The 17549-nt window shown below is 40.2% G+C and overlaps 1 protein-coding gene across 8 annotated transcripts in view; it reads left to right on the forward strand.

Annotated features, from left to right (window-relative positions):
- Window positions 1-17549, forward strand: part of LOC116639844 (death domain-containing protein CRADD) — a 264137-nt gene that overhangs the window by 68035 nt on the left and 178553 nt on the right. For 5 of the 8 annotated variants that reach the window (XM_032416509.1, XM_032416508.1, XM_032416511.1 and 2 more), the window contains exon 4: window positions 16749-17052. In XM_032416509.1, coding sequence (XP_032272400.1) covers window positions 16749-17052 — 304 coding nt within the window. Of the gene's footprint in view, window positions 1-1936; window positions 2289-15191; window positions 15442-16748; window positions 17053-17549 lie in introns of those variants that run through there. The other 3 variants (XM_032416514.1, XM_032416516.1, XM_032416515.1) reach the window with 3 other exon arrangements.

Consider the following 17549-nt stretch of genomic DNA (forward strand, 5'->3'; position numbering starts at 1 on the left):
AAATTCATCACCTGGAGAAAAAAAGCAACCCACATATTAATTATAGAATTGTTCATCTTGACAGTGATCCTTATGTTAATGAGCCCTTGTATAATTTTCATCCAGTTTTATGAGAATGAATTTGTAGTTGGGAAAAATTCTCCTGGTCTCTTAAGACTAGACTCACAGAACTCTGGAGATCAATAGCAAGAACTATCAGTCTATTGCTGAAGAATTAATATGGTGAGTCATTGGTTTAAATCCTAGGTTTGTGGGAACTGAGTAAGTGTGGGGAGGACCTTCTGAAAGCTTGTTTTGGCAATGGGAGGCTTGGAAGTTTCTTTCAAAACCAGGAGCTTCAAGTTCTGAATGAGGAAAGTACACAGTTTTTTATTTCATGTTTAAAAATTAAAAAAGAATCTTCCTTTGTTTAGGGACAAAAATTAAGAATTGCCTTTTATGGAGCCTTAAATAAATGAACAGGTCTCCTTTTTTAATGTGGTTAATGATGCCCATCAGCACAGTGATGAACAGCATCATCTCCAAGATAATGAATAATTATGCACCCTTTGGTCCATCAATAAACAGCTACTTGGTTATGTTAACATAACCAACCTTCATGTGGAAACATTTAGATTTGTCAGTATTGTTAATTCTATTAAATTGATTTTTACAATAATATATCTAAATCTAATGCTAACAATTTATGCTTATGGTAGGCTTTTTTTTTTTTTTAACCATAGGAAACGGATGTATCAAATCACTTTTTCTTTGCTTTACTAGGATTTTTCACTAATTAAAACATTGAAATGACTTTTGTGTGAAGGAGATGTGGACCACTCAAGGGCTGTGTAATTGATTATGAAACTCTGTAATTAAATGCAAAATTCTATAATTCTCCATCATCTAGACATGAGAGCAATCAATGACAAGCTGATGAGAATTATGAAGCTAATCACCAAGTGTTAAGTGTTAAAATCCATTGGCACTCAGGTGTGGAAGAGATTTTGGAAATGTGTTGCCAGGAAAAAAGCCGTACAATTCTGCCACTGTTATTCTCTCCCTGCCTCACCCAGACGTGAGACTCTGAGCTTGGGTAGTAGCCCCCAGAGCCCACACCCTGCCCGCTCACTTTGTGATAATATTCACAGGTGGAGTGTTAAGTTTGGACTGATGTTATGGACTGAATGTTTGTGTCCACCCCCCTCCACCCCCAAATTTGTATGTTGAAACTCTCACCTCCATTGTGGTGGTATTCAGAGATGGGGCCAATTAGGAGATAGTTGAAATTTAATTAGGTCTTGAACATTGACCTTCATGATGGGATTAGTGTCCTTAAACGAGAAGAGGAAGAGACACCAGGACTCTGTCTCTGTCATGTGGGGACACAGTGAAGAGGTGGCCAGGAAGAGGGCTCTTACTAGGAATCAAGTTGGCTAGCACCTTGACCTTGGACTTCTCAACCTCCAGATAGGTGAGAAATTAATGTTTGTTGTTCAAGGCACCCAGTATATGGTACTTCGTTATGGTAGCCCAAGCTAAGACAGATTGAGATCTAGGCTTCTGCAGATTTGATAAATAAATTGGATTTCTCAGGTGTATTGTCTCATGACTATACCTTTTTGGTATTAATTTCTTTTTCTTTTTTAAAAAAATTAATATATAATGTATTATTTGTTTCAGGGGTACAGGTCTGTGATTCATCAGTCTTATATAATACCCAGTACTCATTACAACACATACCCTCCCCAGTGTCCATCACCCAGTTACCCCATCCCCCCACGCTCCTCCCCTCCAGCAACCCTCGGTTTGTTTCCTAAGATTAAGAGTCTCTCATGGTGTGTCTCCCTCTCTGGTTTCGTCTTGTTTCATTTTTTTCCTCTCTTCCCCTATGATCCTCTGCCTTGTTTCTCATTCTTTCCTCATTTTTATGAGCAGCCATATCACAGTTCATCAGCAATTATGGAATATGAAATTTAGCCTCATTATATAAATGCATGTGGAAATTAATATTAACACTCTAATGTTATAGATTGTAAACTATGAAACAGATTAAACATGCACAAAACACAGAAAATACTGTAACAGACTCTGTGTATCCACGACCCAAGTGTAATACAGTAAGCTTTGTTTTAGATATCTCCCCTCACTTTTGTTTTAATCTTAGGGAATAAAATGTAACAGTTACAGCTTAAGTTCTATTCTTCATCCCTTTATTTTTTCCTTATCTATCCTTATCTCTTAGAAGTAATACCTACCCTGAGATTGCTGGGTATCACCAGACATATTTTGGAATGCTTCCTGCATAGGTAAGTAAGTACATATATATATAGAATTGTTCCATGTATTTTCAAAATGCACATCACAGTATTCTTCTCAAATTTGCTATCTTCAGGTAAGCATAGGTATTTGAGATTTATGCACATCTAGATAGGTCCATCTTCCACTTTTCCAGGAGGGGCGGTATCAGTAATGTAACAAACTTTCATATACATATCTCATTTGCACTTGAAAGAGTATTCTCTAGATGCCTAGAAATGGAGCTTTCAAACACCATTTTATAAATCTTATTTATTTATTTGAAAGAGAGAGCATGAATGGGGGGCAGGGCAGGGGCAGCGGGAGGGGGCAAGTAGAGACTCCTTTGGGAACAGGGAGCCCGATGTGGGGCTTGATCCCAGGACCCTGAGAACATGACCTGAGCCGGAGGCAGATGTTTCACTGACTGAGCCACCCAGGTGCCCCTCAAACACCATTTTAAAGAAACTAAGACTACAGTTTTGTCATTTCAAGAAAGTGTTGTTCTAACCTAAGAATTGTTTCATTACTTGAACACAAACTGCTATATGAACCTAGCCAGGAACAACATAAAATAACACAGTCATTATTTACTGGGCCTTGTGGTGTGCCAGGCACTGTTGTAGGTGGTTTACGTGAATTACTTCTTCTACCATAGTTAGTTTCACCTGTTCTTTTTTAACAAAAATCTTTGTCCCTAGTTAAAAGATTTTAAATTTTAATGAAGTCTAACATCCATTTTGCTTTCATGGATCATGTTTTTAAAAATGACTATTGTAAAATATGTGTAACATAAAATTGACTACTGTAACCATCTTTAAATGTACAGCACAGTAATGTTAACTCTATGCACAAGGTGGTACCACAGATCTCTAGAATCTTTTCATCTTGTAAAACTGAAATTCTGTATGCATTGAACAGCTCCCCATGTTCCCCTCCTGGTAACCACATTCTACTTTGTGTTTCTGTGCATTTGGCTACTCTATACCTCATTTAAGTGGAGTCATACAGATTTGTCCGTCTATAACTGGCTGATTTCACTTAGCATAAGGTCCTCACAGTTCATCATGCTGTACTATAGGACAGGATTTCCTTCTTTTTAAAGGCTGAATAATATGACATTGTGTGTAGATACCACCTTTTGTTTATCCATTCATCTATTGTTGGACATTTGGGTTGCTTCTGCCTCTTTTCTATTGTGAATAAAGCTGCAATGAACATGGATGTGAACATATCTCTTCAAGATTCTATTTTCAGTTCTTTTGGATATATACCCAGAAGTGGGATTGCTGGATCATATGGTAATTTTATTTTTAATTTTTTGAAGACGCTCCATACTATTTTCCATAGCAGCTGAATCATTTCACATTCTCACCAACAGTGCACGAGGTGCCAATTTCTCTACATCCTCGCCAGCACTTGTTGTTTTCTGGGTTTTTTTTTGTTTGTTTGTTTTTTTTGTTTTATGTTTACCATCCTAATGGGTGCGAGGTATGATATCTCATTTGATTTTGATTTGCATTTTCTTCATCATTAGTGACCTTGAGCATTTTCTTATACGATTGTTTGGCCATTTGTATATTATCTTTGCAGAAACATCTGTTCAAGTCTTTTGCCCATTTTTTTAAAGATTTTATTTATTTACTTGTCAGAGAGAGAGCAAGCACAAGCAGGGGGAGTGGGAGAGGGAGAAGCACTATTCCCGCTGAGCAGGGAGCCCGATGCGGGGCTTGATCCCAGGACCCCGGGATCATGACCCAAGCCGAAGGCAGATGCTTAATAGACTGAGCCACCCAGGCATCCCATCTTTTGCTCATTTTTAAATTGAGCTATTTGTTTACTTTGCTGTTGAGTTTTAGGAGTTCCTTATATATTCTGGATATTAAGAGATAAGGTTGTAAGAGATATGGTTTGCAAATATTTTCTCTCATTCCATAGGCTGCCTTTTCACTCTGTTGATGGTTTCCTTGCTGTGTAGAAGAAACCCACTGGGTGCCTATGAGAGTTCTCACTTCAGTGTATCCCAGACAGTGCTGGATAGTGTCAGATTTCTTCATTCTTGTCCCTTGCACTTTATAAACTCTGAAAGCCTCAGAACTTGGACAGAAACAGTTCTGGAATTCAGGATTCTTTATTCCCAACCTAGGGCTCAGTAGTAGTTTAAATATTAACCATTTATGCTCTTTTATCTCTACTTTCTACAAAATTTTCAGAGATATTTTAAGATAATGGACAAAGTGGTAGGCCTGGAGTTTGGGTTTGCCCTGATAAGCTCCGTCAACCTGTCTGGCTGGGAGGAGATGCAGCCGTTCTTACCTTTCATTTCAAAAACATTCTGCAAAACATGACTACTTATCTTCTGTGTTTTTCCAAGTGTGTATGGGAAATAGGGGCAGAGTGTTGGGGGTGGAATGATACACCATTATTTGGAAAGTTGGGGCACTTTAAGACACAGCTGTAGATAAAATTCAACGAATAGTTAAGTTGAAAAAGTTCATCAGAATAAGTCCAGGGTGTTGCTGATGCAATCAAAAAGAAGGGTTGTTTGGATAGAGATGCCGAACAATTCAAATCTGGAAGGCTGATGTGATTCTGCTGTTACAAAAACACCGGGTGTGCATTTATAGGTCAACGTACTTACTTCTATGCAAATCATGCATCACTCTACAGAACTCATTGTTCAAAGATACTGTAAAAAGAAATCCTTCTTCCATTACCTTTGTCCCAGAAGACTTTCTTTTGGCTGAAAGGGCTGAAAGGAGAGGTATTCACCATGGTTTATGGGCATGAATTAGAGCTCAGGTCTTTCCCCTCAGGAAGTAAGAATTAGGCCCTGCGTTTATGAATAATGCAGAGAGATGCCAGGGAAAAGGGCAGCATGATGGGTGAGTCTCTATCCAGCCACACTCCACCAAGTTCTCCTTTACTTAACCCAGACCTGGGTTTGTTTACTCGCAAGCTAATTAACCTTAGTGTCCTCATCTGAAAATGAGGATAATAATCATTCTGACTTCACAGGACTGTTGTGACATTAAAAGAGATAATGCATCTGAAGTGCCCAGCATATAGGAAGCACTTGATAAATGCCATCTCTTCTTATTAGTCTCTGCTCTCTCTGAATCCTTAAAAGGCTTGTGGTGGAGTGCCTCATAATTTAGTAACTAATTGCATACTGTCTTACATAGTTTGCTACTGTTTCTTCCAAGTTAATCATATCTGTCTTATGCATCATAAATTTCATGAAGGAGACACCGTCTTTATAATATGTAGACCTGCTCTTTTCCAGAATGTGTCCACAGATATCCTTTTATGCATCTTTTGAATCTCCCACTTGCTCAGCTCACAGCTGAACATGGACAAGGCCCTCTACGCTATGTATTAACTGATGGATGGCTCTTTGTCGGAAAGATGAATCCCTCCAGAAGTTGCTTCAGTGACTGTGAATCATAAAGCTTCACTTTGAAGAAGAGCAAAGTGCATTTAAACATCTTAAAAGAAAGCTTCTCAACATGAGAATTTTTAGGCTCCTAGATTAGATACAAAATGATTATTAATCCTTCTTCAGGGGAGCACTCTGGTAAAGTTAAAAAGTACCTGTGGCACACTGTCCCTTTTTGAAGAGGAAAACACAATGTTGTAACGGTACCTGCAGCGCATTGCTAAGCAACAAAACCAGGCCTGGCCTGCGCCGGAGCGAAAATTCTTCTTTGTTCGGTCTGATGAAGAATTATTAAATGGAAAGTGTTTAATAGAATCTAACCTGCAACAATAACGCTCATTATTCTTCAGAGCACTAATCAGCAGTTGAGAACTAATTTTCACGGGAGGCTCTGACAATAGTTCACATTTTCTGTTCTCTGAATAAAGGAGTTCAATAAGGTTTTTTTTTTTTTTTTTTAAGATTTTATTTATTTATTTGAGAGAGAGAGAATGAGAGACAGAGAGCACGAGAGGGAAGAGGGTCAGAGGGAGAAGCAGACCCCCCGCCGAGCAGGGAGCCCGATGTGGGACTCGATTCCGGGACTCCAGGATCATGACCTGAGCCGAAGGCAGTCGCTTAACCAACTGAGCCACCCAGGCGCCCCACTAAGGTTTTGCATATTCATTTTTGTGGAAGGTATGGATCTGTGTTCTAGGTTTAATCCAGGACTATAAAAATCCATCTCAAGTAATTTTTATGGAGGTTTTATTTATTTATTAGAGAGAGAAAACAAGCAAGGGGAGGGGCAGAGGGAGAGGGAGAAGCAGGCTCCCCGCTGAGCAGGGAGCCCGATGTGGGACTTGATCCCAGGACCCTGGGATCATGACCTGAGCCAAAGACAGACGCTTAACTGACTGAGCCACCCAGGTACCCCATAACAAAACTTTAGAGTAATAACATATAACTTGTGTAGAATTATCCGCAGAAAAATGAATTGAAAGGAATTTTTGACCTTCTTACATTCTTTAGTTTATATAAATGGAGCCCAAAAAGAAGCCTGGTTGTAATACACTGGTCTTATATGCATTCATTTGACCCATATTCTTGAGTGCCCACTGCAGGGCACCATATTAACTACTATGTATAAAATGAAATCAGAAGAACCAGTTATGTTGTTGGCCAAACATATTTACTGAACACATGCTGTGTTCATAGTACTAGATGATTTGAGTAGAGACCACAAAAATGGAAAATCAATTCTCTGTTCCCAAGAGAAGACAGTCTAAAGCTGCCACTCAAGAGGAGAACAAACCTCTCCAAGGTCACAAGGAAAGTGTATTTCTTTTTCCTTCTGCATATCTGAGGTTCTTAGGCCATTGGCCATTAGGAGATCTATGTGGGCCAGATGAATTTGGTGAAGTAGGCCACAGTCTAAAACCATTTTGTCTTTTCCCCTCCCTTCTACTGGGCAATGGGAGGGCTTCTGTGGTACAGAGAGAAGCTTATTTCAGCCCATATCATACTGGTAGTTGACTGGTACTCCAAGAACCCCAGCATTCACCTCCTCATTATCTGGGGACAAAAGACATAAAGAATCCATCAGCACTTTTAATGGCTGATTTCTTTTCCCTATTAAATCAAATACAGTCTCCCTGAAGAACAGTTCTAATGCTTCAATATTAATATCCACTATTTGTTCAAAATTCTCTACTTCCTGTGTAGCTGGTGCTGGGTTGGATGGATGCCCACTTATCAGTGCAAATGGGAAGGAAGGGAAGCGCCTCTTCTGGGCTAATGGTTGTATTTGCTTTATTAAGATGCAGCTGAATGTTTTGGTGGATTGTTGTCAGAAAGAACAGCCTGGCATCAATTATGTGGAAACAAAAATCATTATATTTAGTAGTCATTGTCTAATTTTTAAATGGACTTTATTAAATAAACCCGGATAAAAGCTTCGTTCATTCAAGTACTTGGTACATTTACTGATAAATCATCCTGGCAGACCCATCATGATGATGAAGTTCTGCTTGGAAAGAAACACTCAGTAAGTTCTACGTGAATTTTTTTTTTGGTCAGTGTGGCCAAATATGGAAATACTTAGGGTTTTTTGGGGGGAGGTGATAATTTCTTGGGGCTTTAGGATGTCAAATTCTGTTGTCTTAGCCAAACGCTTGGCTATATGCTTAAACAGTTTCAAATGTGTGGTGGTGGTGTTCCTTGAGCAACATCTTGACTCTTTTCCCTGCAGCCAGCATGGCTTGCTTCTCTGTCACTTTCCTTGAACAAAAATAGAAAGTTGGTTACTAAATAGAAGGTTGGTTATGAAACGTAGAGTTAATCCCTACGTCTGCTATCCGAAGTGTATAGATTTCTCTTCAATCAATGGTACATGATGTGAGCCCAGTAGATACTCGGCAGGGAACTTAGCTATTAAATTTTGCCATTCAGAAGACTTAGGTTTGGTTGTTAGCTAGTACTTGACAGTCTCAAGGACATTCATTTACTAGTTTCTCTAAGTCACTGCATTTAGTTACACCACCAGAAAGTCAGACCTAGATTGTATTATCTTCTGCTTTATGTTGGGTTAATACCAGGAAGGTACATTTGAACAACATTTTGGTATCTTATACAAAATAACACAGGAAAATCATCGTATTAATTGATCTGATGTCCCTTATATAAAGAATCACATGATAAATTCCTGCCTGAAACCTGCATTGGAGAAATGTTAGTCTTTTTAGATGACTCAGTGTATTTTCTGAGATGGGAACTACACACTACAAATGGTTTTCTCTTTTTATTGTAAATACCAGGAAACTGAGAACTTATTTTAGTATGCCCTAATATCTTTAGGTGTCCTAATATCTTAAATTCTTTACTGGCTGCTTATCCATCTTTTAAATGTATATAGTACAGTTTTATAACTACTGCAAGTTTTTTGAAGAAAAATAGGAGCATTCACCTCCTTAAAGAGGCTTTCTCTGGAGTCTCAGTTGAAATCTGCTCCCCTCCTCTAGCCCCCTGACCAGTTTTTCTTATCGAAGCACTCTTCCTTCATTGTAATTGTAATTGCATTGCATTGTAATTATTAATTATTATTTGTTTCCTTGTTTATGTTTGTCTCCTCTAGACTCCAAGCTCTGTGAAGACAGAGACTATATCTCTCTTTCAGAATGTTAGCCCTAGCTGATCCTAACACAGTAAATGCTCAATAAAAACTTGTTAAATTATGAATAAATTGTAGTAATCCTAGTATTATAAATCACTAAAGTCTTATAATACTTTAAATCCCAAAAACTATTGTTGGGATATTACATTAGTACATGATAATTTGCATAATATTGCATTTGGCTCTTTTAAAGATGTATTTATTTATATTTGAGAGAGAGAGAGAGAGCATAAGCAGGGGGAGGGGCAAAAGAAGAGGGAGAGAAGCCTACTCCCTACTGAATGGGGAGCCTGATGCAGGGCTCAATCTCATGAACCTGAGATCATGACCTGAACTGAAACCAAGAGTCAGGTGCTTAACCCACTGAGCCACCCAGTGCCCCTATTTGGCACTTTAAAAGGATTTATCATTTAGGTTTTTATAAACTCTCCCAGAATTTTCACAAAAAGCAATAATTAACCTAAGATCAAAACAAAATATTAGAGAACTTAAGGAATCATTAGAATTCGTAACTTAGTAAAAGAATAATTAATTAGTACACACAATTCAGGTAATATTATTTAAAGCATAATACCTTTGTCAGGAGTTATACAGAAAGAGGGTCTAGTATGGCTGCATATTCCAAGTATAGTTTTAGGATTTACAGTTACAGAGATAGAGGCCTATATTTCCTTTGACAAATTCTGTTCTTAAATCTTTTTGGGGGGATGGGAGAGCATGAGGAAGAGAAGCTACGTGAGATTCCTATTGCATGTTCAGAAAATAGCAAACATAAAATGGGAAATAAGAATTCAGGTCCAGAAGTCTTCATATCTACCTGACATGGGCACATCCTTCACCATCCTCCTTTTCTACTTCTTTCCTCCTCTCTTCTATCCCTTTCTTCATCCCTTCCTTTAGTTGTCATATCTCCTTATTCTTCTCCAGTCTGTGACAGTTTCATGACTTTGACACTTTTTTTTTTTTAAGATTTTATTTATTTATTTGACAGAGAGAGAGATAGAGAGAGCAGGAACACAAACAGAGGGAGTGGGAGAGGGAGAAGCAGGCTTCCCACGGAGCAGGGAGCCCGATGCGGGGCTCAATCCCAGGACCCTGGGACCATGACCTGAGCCGAAGGCAGACGCTTAATGACTGAGCCACTCAACAACTGAGCCACTCAGGCACCCCGACTTTGACATTTTTTAATAGTAATTGTCAGATATTTTGTGGAAGGTCTCTCAATTTGGGTTCATCTGATGTTTCCTCATGAAAAGACTGAGCTTATGAATTTTGGGGAAGGAGAGCATAGAGGTGATATGCCCGTCTTGTCACATCATATTGGGGCACATGATATCAATATGATTTATTTCTGGTGATGCTAACCTCAATCATTTGGTCCAGGTGGTGTCTGCCAGGTTTCTCTGCTATAAAGTTTTTTTTTTTTCCTTTCTATACTCTATTGGTCAAAAGTGTGTAACTTTTTGTACCCGGCTTTACTGAGATATAATTGACAAATAAAAATTATTTACATTTATGGAGTACATGTGATATTTTGATATATGTATACATTGTAAATTGATTACCACAATCAAGCTTATTAACGTAGCTATCATGTCACATAGCTATCATTTTTTTATGTGAGGTCAGAACATTTAAGATCCACTCTTTCAGCGAATTTCAAGTATGCAATATACTATTAATGATAGCCACCATACTCTACATTAGATATCCAGAACTTACTCATCCTGAATAACTCAAACTTTGTAGCCTTTGACCAACATCTCCCCATTTTCCCCACCCCCAACCCCTGGCAACCACCCTTATACTTTCTGCTTCTGTGAGTTTGACTTTTTCAGATTTCACATATAAGTGAGATCATGCAGTATTTGTCTTTCTGTATCGGGCTTATTTTGCTTAGCATAATAACCTCCATGTTCATCCATATTGTAGTGTATGACAAGATTTCCTTCTCTCTCTCTCTCTTTTTTTGGTTAAGACTATTTTTTAGAGCAGTTTAAGGTTCACAGCAAAACTGAAGGAAAGGTATAGAGATTTGCCATATACCCCCTGCCCCACACATATATAGACTTCCTCATTACCAACATCCTCTAGCAGAGGATAATGTAGTATTTGTTACAATTGATGACCCTACATTGACACATCATAATCACCCAAAGTTTATAATTTACTTTGGGGTTCACACTTGCTGTTTTACCTTCTTTAGGTTTGGACAAATGGATGATGACATGTATCCATCATTATGGCATCACATAGAGTATTTTTACTTCCCTAAAAATCCTCTGTGATTCCCCTATTCATACCTTCCTCCCAATCTCATGGCAACCACCAATCTTTTTACTGTCTCCATAGTTTTGCCTTTCCTAGAATGTCATATAGTTGGGACATACAGTATAGAGTCTTTTCTGATTGGCTTCTTTCACTTAGTAGTATGTGTTTAAGGTTCCCCCATGTCTTTTCATGCCTGATAACTCATTTCTTTTTTAGGGATGAATCATATTCCACTGTCTAGATGTGTGACAGTATAAATATCCATTCACTTACTGAAGGACATCTTGGTTGCTTCCAAATTTGGCAATTATGAATAAAGCTGCTATCAATATTCGTGTCAGGTTTTTGTATGAACATGTTTTCAACACCTTTGAGTAAATACCAATTGCTGGATCATATGATAAGAGTATATTTAGTTTTGTAAAAAACTGCCAAACTGTCTCCCAAAGTAGCTCTACCATTGTGCATTCCCACTAGCAATGAATGAGAGTTCCTGTTGCACAACGTCTTCATCAGCATTTGGTGTTGTCAGAGTTCTGAGTTTTGGTCATTCTAATAGGTCTGATTTTCTTCTTCTTTAAGGGCCAAATATATGTATAGTCAAAAATATACAGGCACATATACATATAATCTCACATTTTCTTTATCCATTCATCTATCAGTGGACACTTAGGTTGATTCCATATCTTGGCTATTCTGTATAATGCTGCAATGAACATGGGAGTACAGATATCTGTTTCAGATACTGATTTCATTTCCTTTGGATCTATACTCAGAAATGGGATTGCTGAATCATATGACAGATCTATTTTTAATTTTTTTTATGACTCTCCATACTATTTTCCATATGGCTGTACCAATTGAAGTGTGTGGCTTTTTTTTTTAAATAAAGAGTTTAAGAGTTATTTTATTATTTTTATATTTTTTAAGATTTATTTTTTATTTATTTGACAGAGAGAGAGAGACAGAGACAGAGAGAGAGCACAAGCAGGGGGAGGGGCAGAAGGAGAGGGAGAAGGAGAAGTAGAGTCCCCGCTGAGCAGAGAGCCCGATGTGAGGCTTGATTCCAGGACCCTGGGATCATGACCTGAGCTGAAGGCAGATGCTTAACCGACTGAGCCACCCAGGCACCCCTTAAGAGTTATTTCATTTAGTTTCTAAGCTTATGAGATTTATGGAAGGTATCTTTTTGTTAAAGTTTCTAATTTTATTGTGAAATGGTGGAGTACATAATTTGTATGCTGTTGATTTTTTGGAATTTATCGAAGTTTCTTTGTAATTTAAGTCATGATCTATTTCTGTAACTGTTTCAAGTATGCTTGAAAAGAATCTCTTTTTCCCCATGGCTTAATTTCCACATTCATGAAACAGGAAGAACTGAAAATATCTGACTCCTTTGATTTTTGTTTTGAAATTTGCAGAACTAAAGACCAAATTGGAAGACAGAAAAATACTACATTTGTTCTTTTTGACTCTTTATTTTGCAAACTAACAATGGGTATACAACTTGACACAAGTAAACACAGTCGGGGAAAGAGAAAAAGGAAAATATCTGTCCTTCCTGAAAATAGATTTGTTACCACTGGGTAACAGGTGCTTAATCCTCTGTGGGGGCACATTTCCAGCCTACAGAGAGGGAATAAACAGAGCGGAGGAGTAATCATCTGTGATAGTGATTCTGATCTGTGTTTGACTTTTTAGGCTGCTGTCCTTAGATATTTATATTAGTGAAGCTGAACCTCTGGCTTGCTGCTCAGAAGTATCATTGTATGGTAATGTGGGGTGGTGATCCTGCAAAGAGCTGACTGAGGGTAGTTGGCTAGTAATCAGTCAGCCTAGTTGCTTCGGGGGCAACATGAATGCTCATCTAAATTTGCCATTGGAAGAGGAATTTAATGATCAGGGGCTTCACCTTATGGATTTAAGTCAGATCCTTAATAGCCAACCTCTTAGGTTGCTCACCATCTGGACTCCATGCCCCTCCGCTCCTGCATTAACTCTTCTCTTGCTGCCTCTTACACTCTTTTCTTCTCTTCTGTGAACTCTCATGGAACTCACTTTTGGCTCTCTGGACTCATCATCAATGTCTCTTTCTAGTTCCCAGAAGATCTCAAGCCTTTCCAAATAGAACATGTCATTAGGAAGTGTTTTAAGCTAGGTAGTTTTATATGGGTGTGCTTTGTGCCATATGTTTCAACTTTAGTATATGTTTGAAAATTATCAAAGTTTATAGTTGGAAAAATTACACCCAAAAGTCTGTAACCTCAGCTATTGCTAGTATCGCAAGAGGTCTGCACTTTATCTGGATGAAGGCAGAGAATGTTGCTAATACCTGTCCATGTACAAAAGATAAACCTTTCCCAGGAAAGGAAAGCAGTTCCAGAGGAGAGAAAAGAAAAAAATAGGTAGAGAGTGAAGAGAGTACTAGGAACTCAGGAGTATCAAGTGGGAGGTGGCACCAGAATGATTTGTCAATATTTTGGTTGTCGTTAGAACAACAGACTCTTCACCATACATGGCTGTGTGGTAAACTGGGTATTGGAAAGGGCATGAAATTGGAAGGACCTGGTTAGAATTCAGGTGTGGCATATATTAGCTGTGAAATTTTCACTAGGACATTTGTCCACTTTGATTCCACAGTCTTCACATATGTAAAATGCTAATAATAGGGGTGCCTGGTGGCTCAGTCTGTTAAACGGCTGCCTGGGATCGAGCCCCACATCGGGCTCCCTGCTCAGTGGTGAGCCTGCTTCTCCCTCTCCCTCTGCCTGCCACTCCCCCTGCTTGTGCGCTCTCTCTCTTTCTCTGTCAAATGAATAAAATCTTAAAAAAAAAAATGCTAATAATAATACTTGCCACCCATTAAAAAAATTGTCACTACTGGTATAATAAAATGGTATATTGGTATAGTAACACTTTAAACTGGTTACAAAAAGGTTTTGAGGAGGGAGGTTTAGAATTGCTTTCCATTGATTTGCTTACAAAGATTTTCATCTTCCACTAGCGGTGTTGGTTGAGAGAACCTTTATTGAAATAATGATATTTGAGGTATTTTTCCTGTTACCCCGTCAACCAATTTTTAGCAGGTATACGACTTTCTGCATATATCACCCAATTGATTTAAAAGTGAATCAATGAATATGCTTATTGATTGCCCCATTTCATAAAGGAGTTCAGGAATGACCCTCCTTTTGATATTCTGATATGTCTCTATATTTGGATCATGCATTTGTCTTGCTTTCCAATGAAAAATGTGGTGAACGCAGCAGGTCACCCCCCAATAACAGCCATTCTCTTTTTAGAATGTCTTTCTGTGCTTCAGAAGCTGGAAAACTCCAAACCACATGTTCCAGACACCCTTGCTGCAAATGTTCTGCACTTGAAATAGGTCTCACCAATTGCAAACATCAGAGTAAGATTTGCAGGTGCTGTTCTGATGTTGCTGGCAAATACAGCTGTGGAGACCTTGGGTTTTCCGCACTTGATCTGTCTGTTGAGAAGAGATGGGGATGTCAAGTCACTTGATCTGTCTGTTGAGAAGAGATGGGGATCGGCTTTCCCGACTGTGGTCAGTTAGGCAATATTGTCTAGGGAGTCATTCTCGGATGCCCAGGCCTCTTCCAGCCTTTCTAATGATTGTGAATATCCCCAATTCCCCGTGACCAATTCTTTTCTTTCCAGAGTAGCTAGCTGGTTGCTGTAACTGAATAATTTACTGATGTATAATCTCTTTGTGGGCAGGAACTCTTGTGATATAAGATATAAACGACCCTGCATTTTAGTGGAGGGAAACGAATGACAGATAATTAAGTAAAAGTTTTAATAAGATGGTGTACGTGCTACAGATAAAAACAAAGTTGGAAAAGGGATGGGGAGTGCAGGAGATGAATGTTGCAATTTTAAATAGAGTGGTCATGGAAGGCTATGCTGATAAGGTGACTTTTGAGACCTGACCATCTATTATGTCAGTTGTGTGCAAGACTGTGGAGTTCCTGTGTTAAAATACTACTTTCCTTAGGTAACCCCCTAAGTGATGCTATTTTCCATCTCCAGGCCGCTTTATTGTTTACCCACAGCAAACATGGCGGAAAAGGCTTCAGTCCGACACTTGTCCCCGCCCCCCAATAATGATGGCTACAGCACTTCCTGTGTTTGCCCTTAAGAAAGATGGAGACAACACTTCCTGTTCACGGCTTTCGCCTTCAACAAAGATGGTGCTTATGGTACAGGTTCCCTAACAGTCTGGATTCCGGTTGCGGTTTCTTTCTTTCTTTTTTTTTTTTTAATATACGTGTTTGCAGACGTAAGTAACAGGAAATCAGAAACCCCGTATCCATTTTTTCTCTAAGGCCCCGCACGGTGGAGTCTGTGGCCTGGGCCCTGCGTGGCTCCCCGCCCCCGCTAATTTGTTCGCAGCATTTCCGAGCCGGGCCCGGGTTGGGGTGGCGGTAGGGATGCCGGGGGCCGCTACCCCTTCAGTCCGCTCTGAGGATCATTCCCAGCACCCACTTTTTAGCTTGTCAGATTGCCCCGAAAATTCCTCTTAGTTCTTCCTGTTCGTAACACAACAGGACTTCAGCTGGCGAGGCAGGGAATAAAAAGTTCCAGGTGGGCGTTGGCAGCCAAAAGCGCACCCCCTCCCCCTCACCTGCCACCGCCCGGACTTCCCCGACTTCCCCGAGGGCTGCTCGAGGGAGTGGGGTCGGGTCGCCGGCCGCTTGTACTTTGTGTGGGTGCCTGGAAGCGCCATCTGCCGCCTCCCCCCCACTCCCCGCCGCTTCTTTACCTTCATGGCCTCCGCACAAGCGCCCTCAAACTGGGGCAGTGGTCTTGAAAACAGGCCTTAAAATCGTGCGTGGCTACTGACCAGGACTGGCGTGTGGACATTTTTTCCTTGTAAAGAAAAAATAAATCCCCACTAAATGTCCCATACATGTGTGGGCCGGGCAGTGTTGTGATAGAGTTTCGGAATTCTTAGAGGGCAGGGGTGGAGTCTGTGACCATATATAAGGTTTATTGTAGAGGCACACACAATAAATATTTTTCTTGGAGGTGATGGTGTATAGGGCTTTTCTCTTAAGGGAAAAGAACCTTAACTTAGTGGTACCTACCGGTTTCTGGCGCCCACTCCCATTGCTATGCAGGTTCAGCAAATGCCCATGGTCAGAAGAGCACCTGCATGCTTACTGGCAGTTTCCCTGGTATTGGGGTGTATCTGATGAAGGCCATGTTAAAATAAAGGCACTGTTTCTTTTTAAGCATGTTAAAATGAAAAGCTGCTCTGTACTTTTCAAAGTTGCTTTTTAAGCAGGGTCCATGGCCCAGTTTTTTCCAAATCTCTTTATCAAGCAAGGAATGGAGCTAGGATTCCATTGTGTGGAAAGCAAAAATAGAAAAGATGATTCGTATTCAGGGTTGTTCATTATGTTCGGAAACATTGAAAATTACTTCGCTTTGGCTTAACAGCTGTGTACCAAACACCACGGCCTGGCACCCTGCTAAGGTTCCAAGTTGTACCTGACCTTAAGGAGCTTGCACCGCGTGTAGGACACCGTCTTTAGGGGTTGGTGAGCTCCCTGTAATCTGAGCTACTATTTTGTCTTCTCCCAGGGAGGAATGGAGGCTAGAGACAAGCAAGTGCTTCGCTCCCTTCGCCTGGAGCTGGGTGCGGAGGTGCTGGTGGAGGGACTGGTTCTTCAGTATCTTTACCAGGAAGGGGTCCTGACGGAAAACCATGTTCAAGAAATCAAAGCTCAAGCCACAGGCCTCCGGAAAACAATGCTGCTGCTGGATATCCTACCTTCCAGAGGTCCTAAAGCATTTGATGCATTCCTAGATTCCTTGCAGGAATTTCCCTGGGTTAGGGAGAAGCTGGAGAAGGCAAGGGAAGAATCCATAACTGAGCTGCCTGCAGGTAGGCCTCAAAAAGATCACTGCAAACCAGGTGCAAAATTGTCGAAACTGTGTCCTTTGGATGTGAAGGTGGGGTTTTAGGCTGGGGGTGGGTAAGGAGTTTGGACTGAGGCACAGGGTGTTGGAGGCACAGGATGAGGAGGTGGAATTAGGAAGTGCAGGGAAGGAAGAATGAACTGTGATCGAGAGGGTGAGGAGGGAGGTCAGAGAATACATTTAGAAAATGCTTCCAGGGAAACTTGGCAAGTCACTTGGGAGGCATGTTCTCATCTGAGAGCCAGGTCATATCTCAGCGCTTGGCATTGGGAGCCATTTGGAAAGTGCAGATGGGAAAGCAGGCTTTAGGCTTACTGATAACTGATTCGTGGGGTGCCAGAGCTGCTGGAAAAGGTCAGCTTCATGAAGGAGGAGACAGCCTCTAGGAAGGCACGCCTTGCACCTGTTCCCTAGCCTATCCTGCATGGCCAAAGGGGATTATTTCGAAAGCTGGTTAAGTAA

This window comes from Phoca vitulina, unplaced genomic scaffold, assembly GCF_004348235.1.
Source record: "Phoca vitulina isolate PV1807 unplaced genomic scaffold, GSC_HSeal_1.0 scaffold19, whole genome shotgun sequence".
Lineage (NCBI taxonomy): Eukaryota > Metazoa > Chordata > Mammalia > Carnivora > Phocidae > Phoca > Phoca vitulina.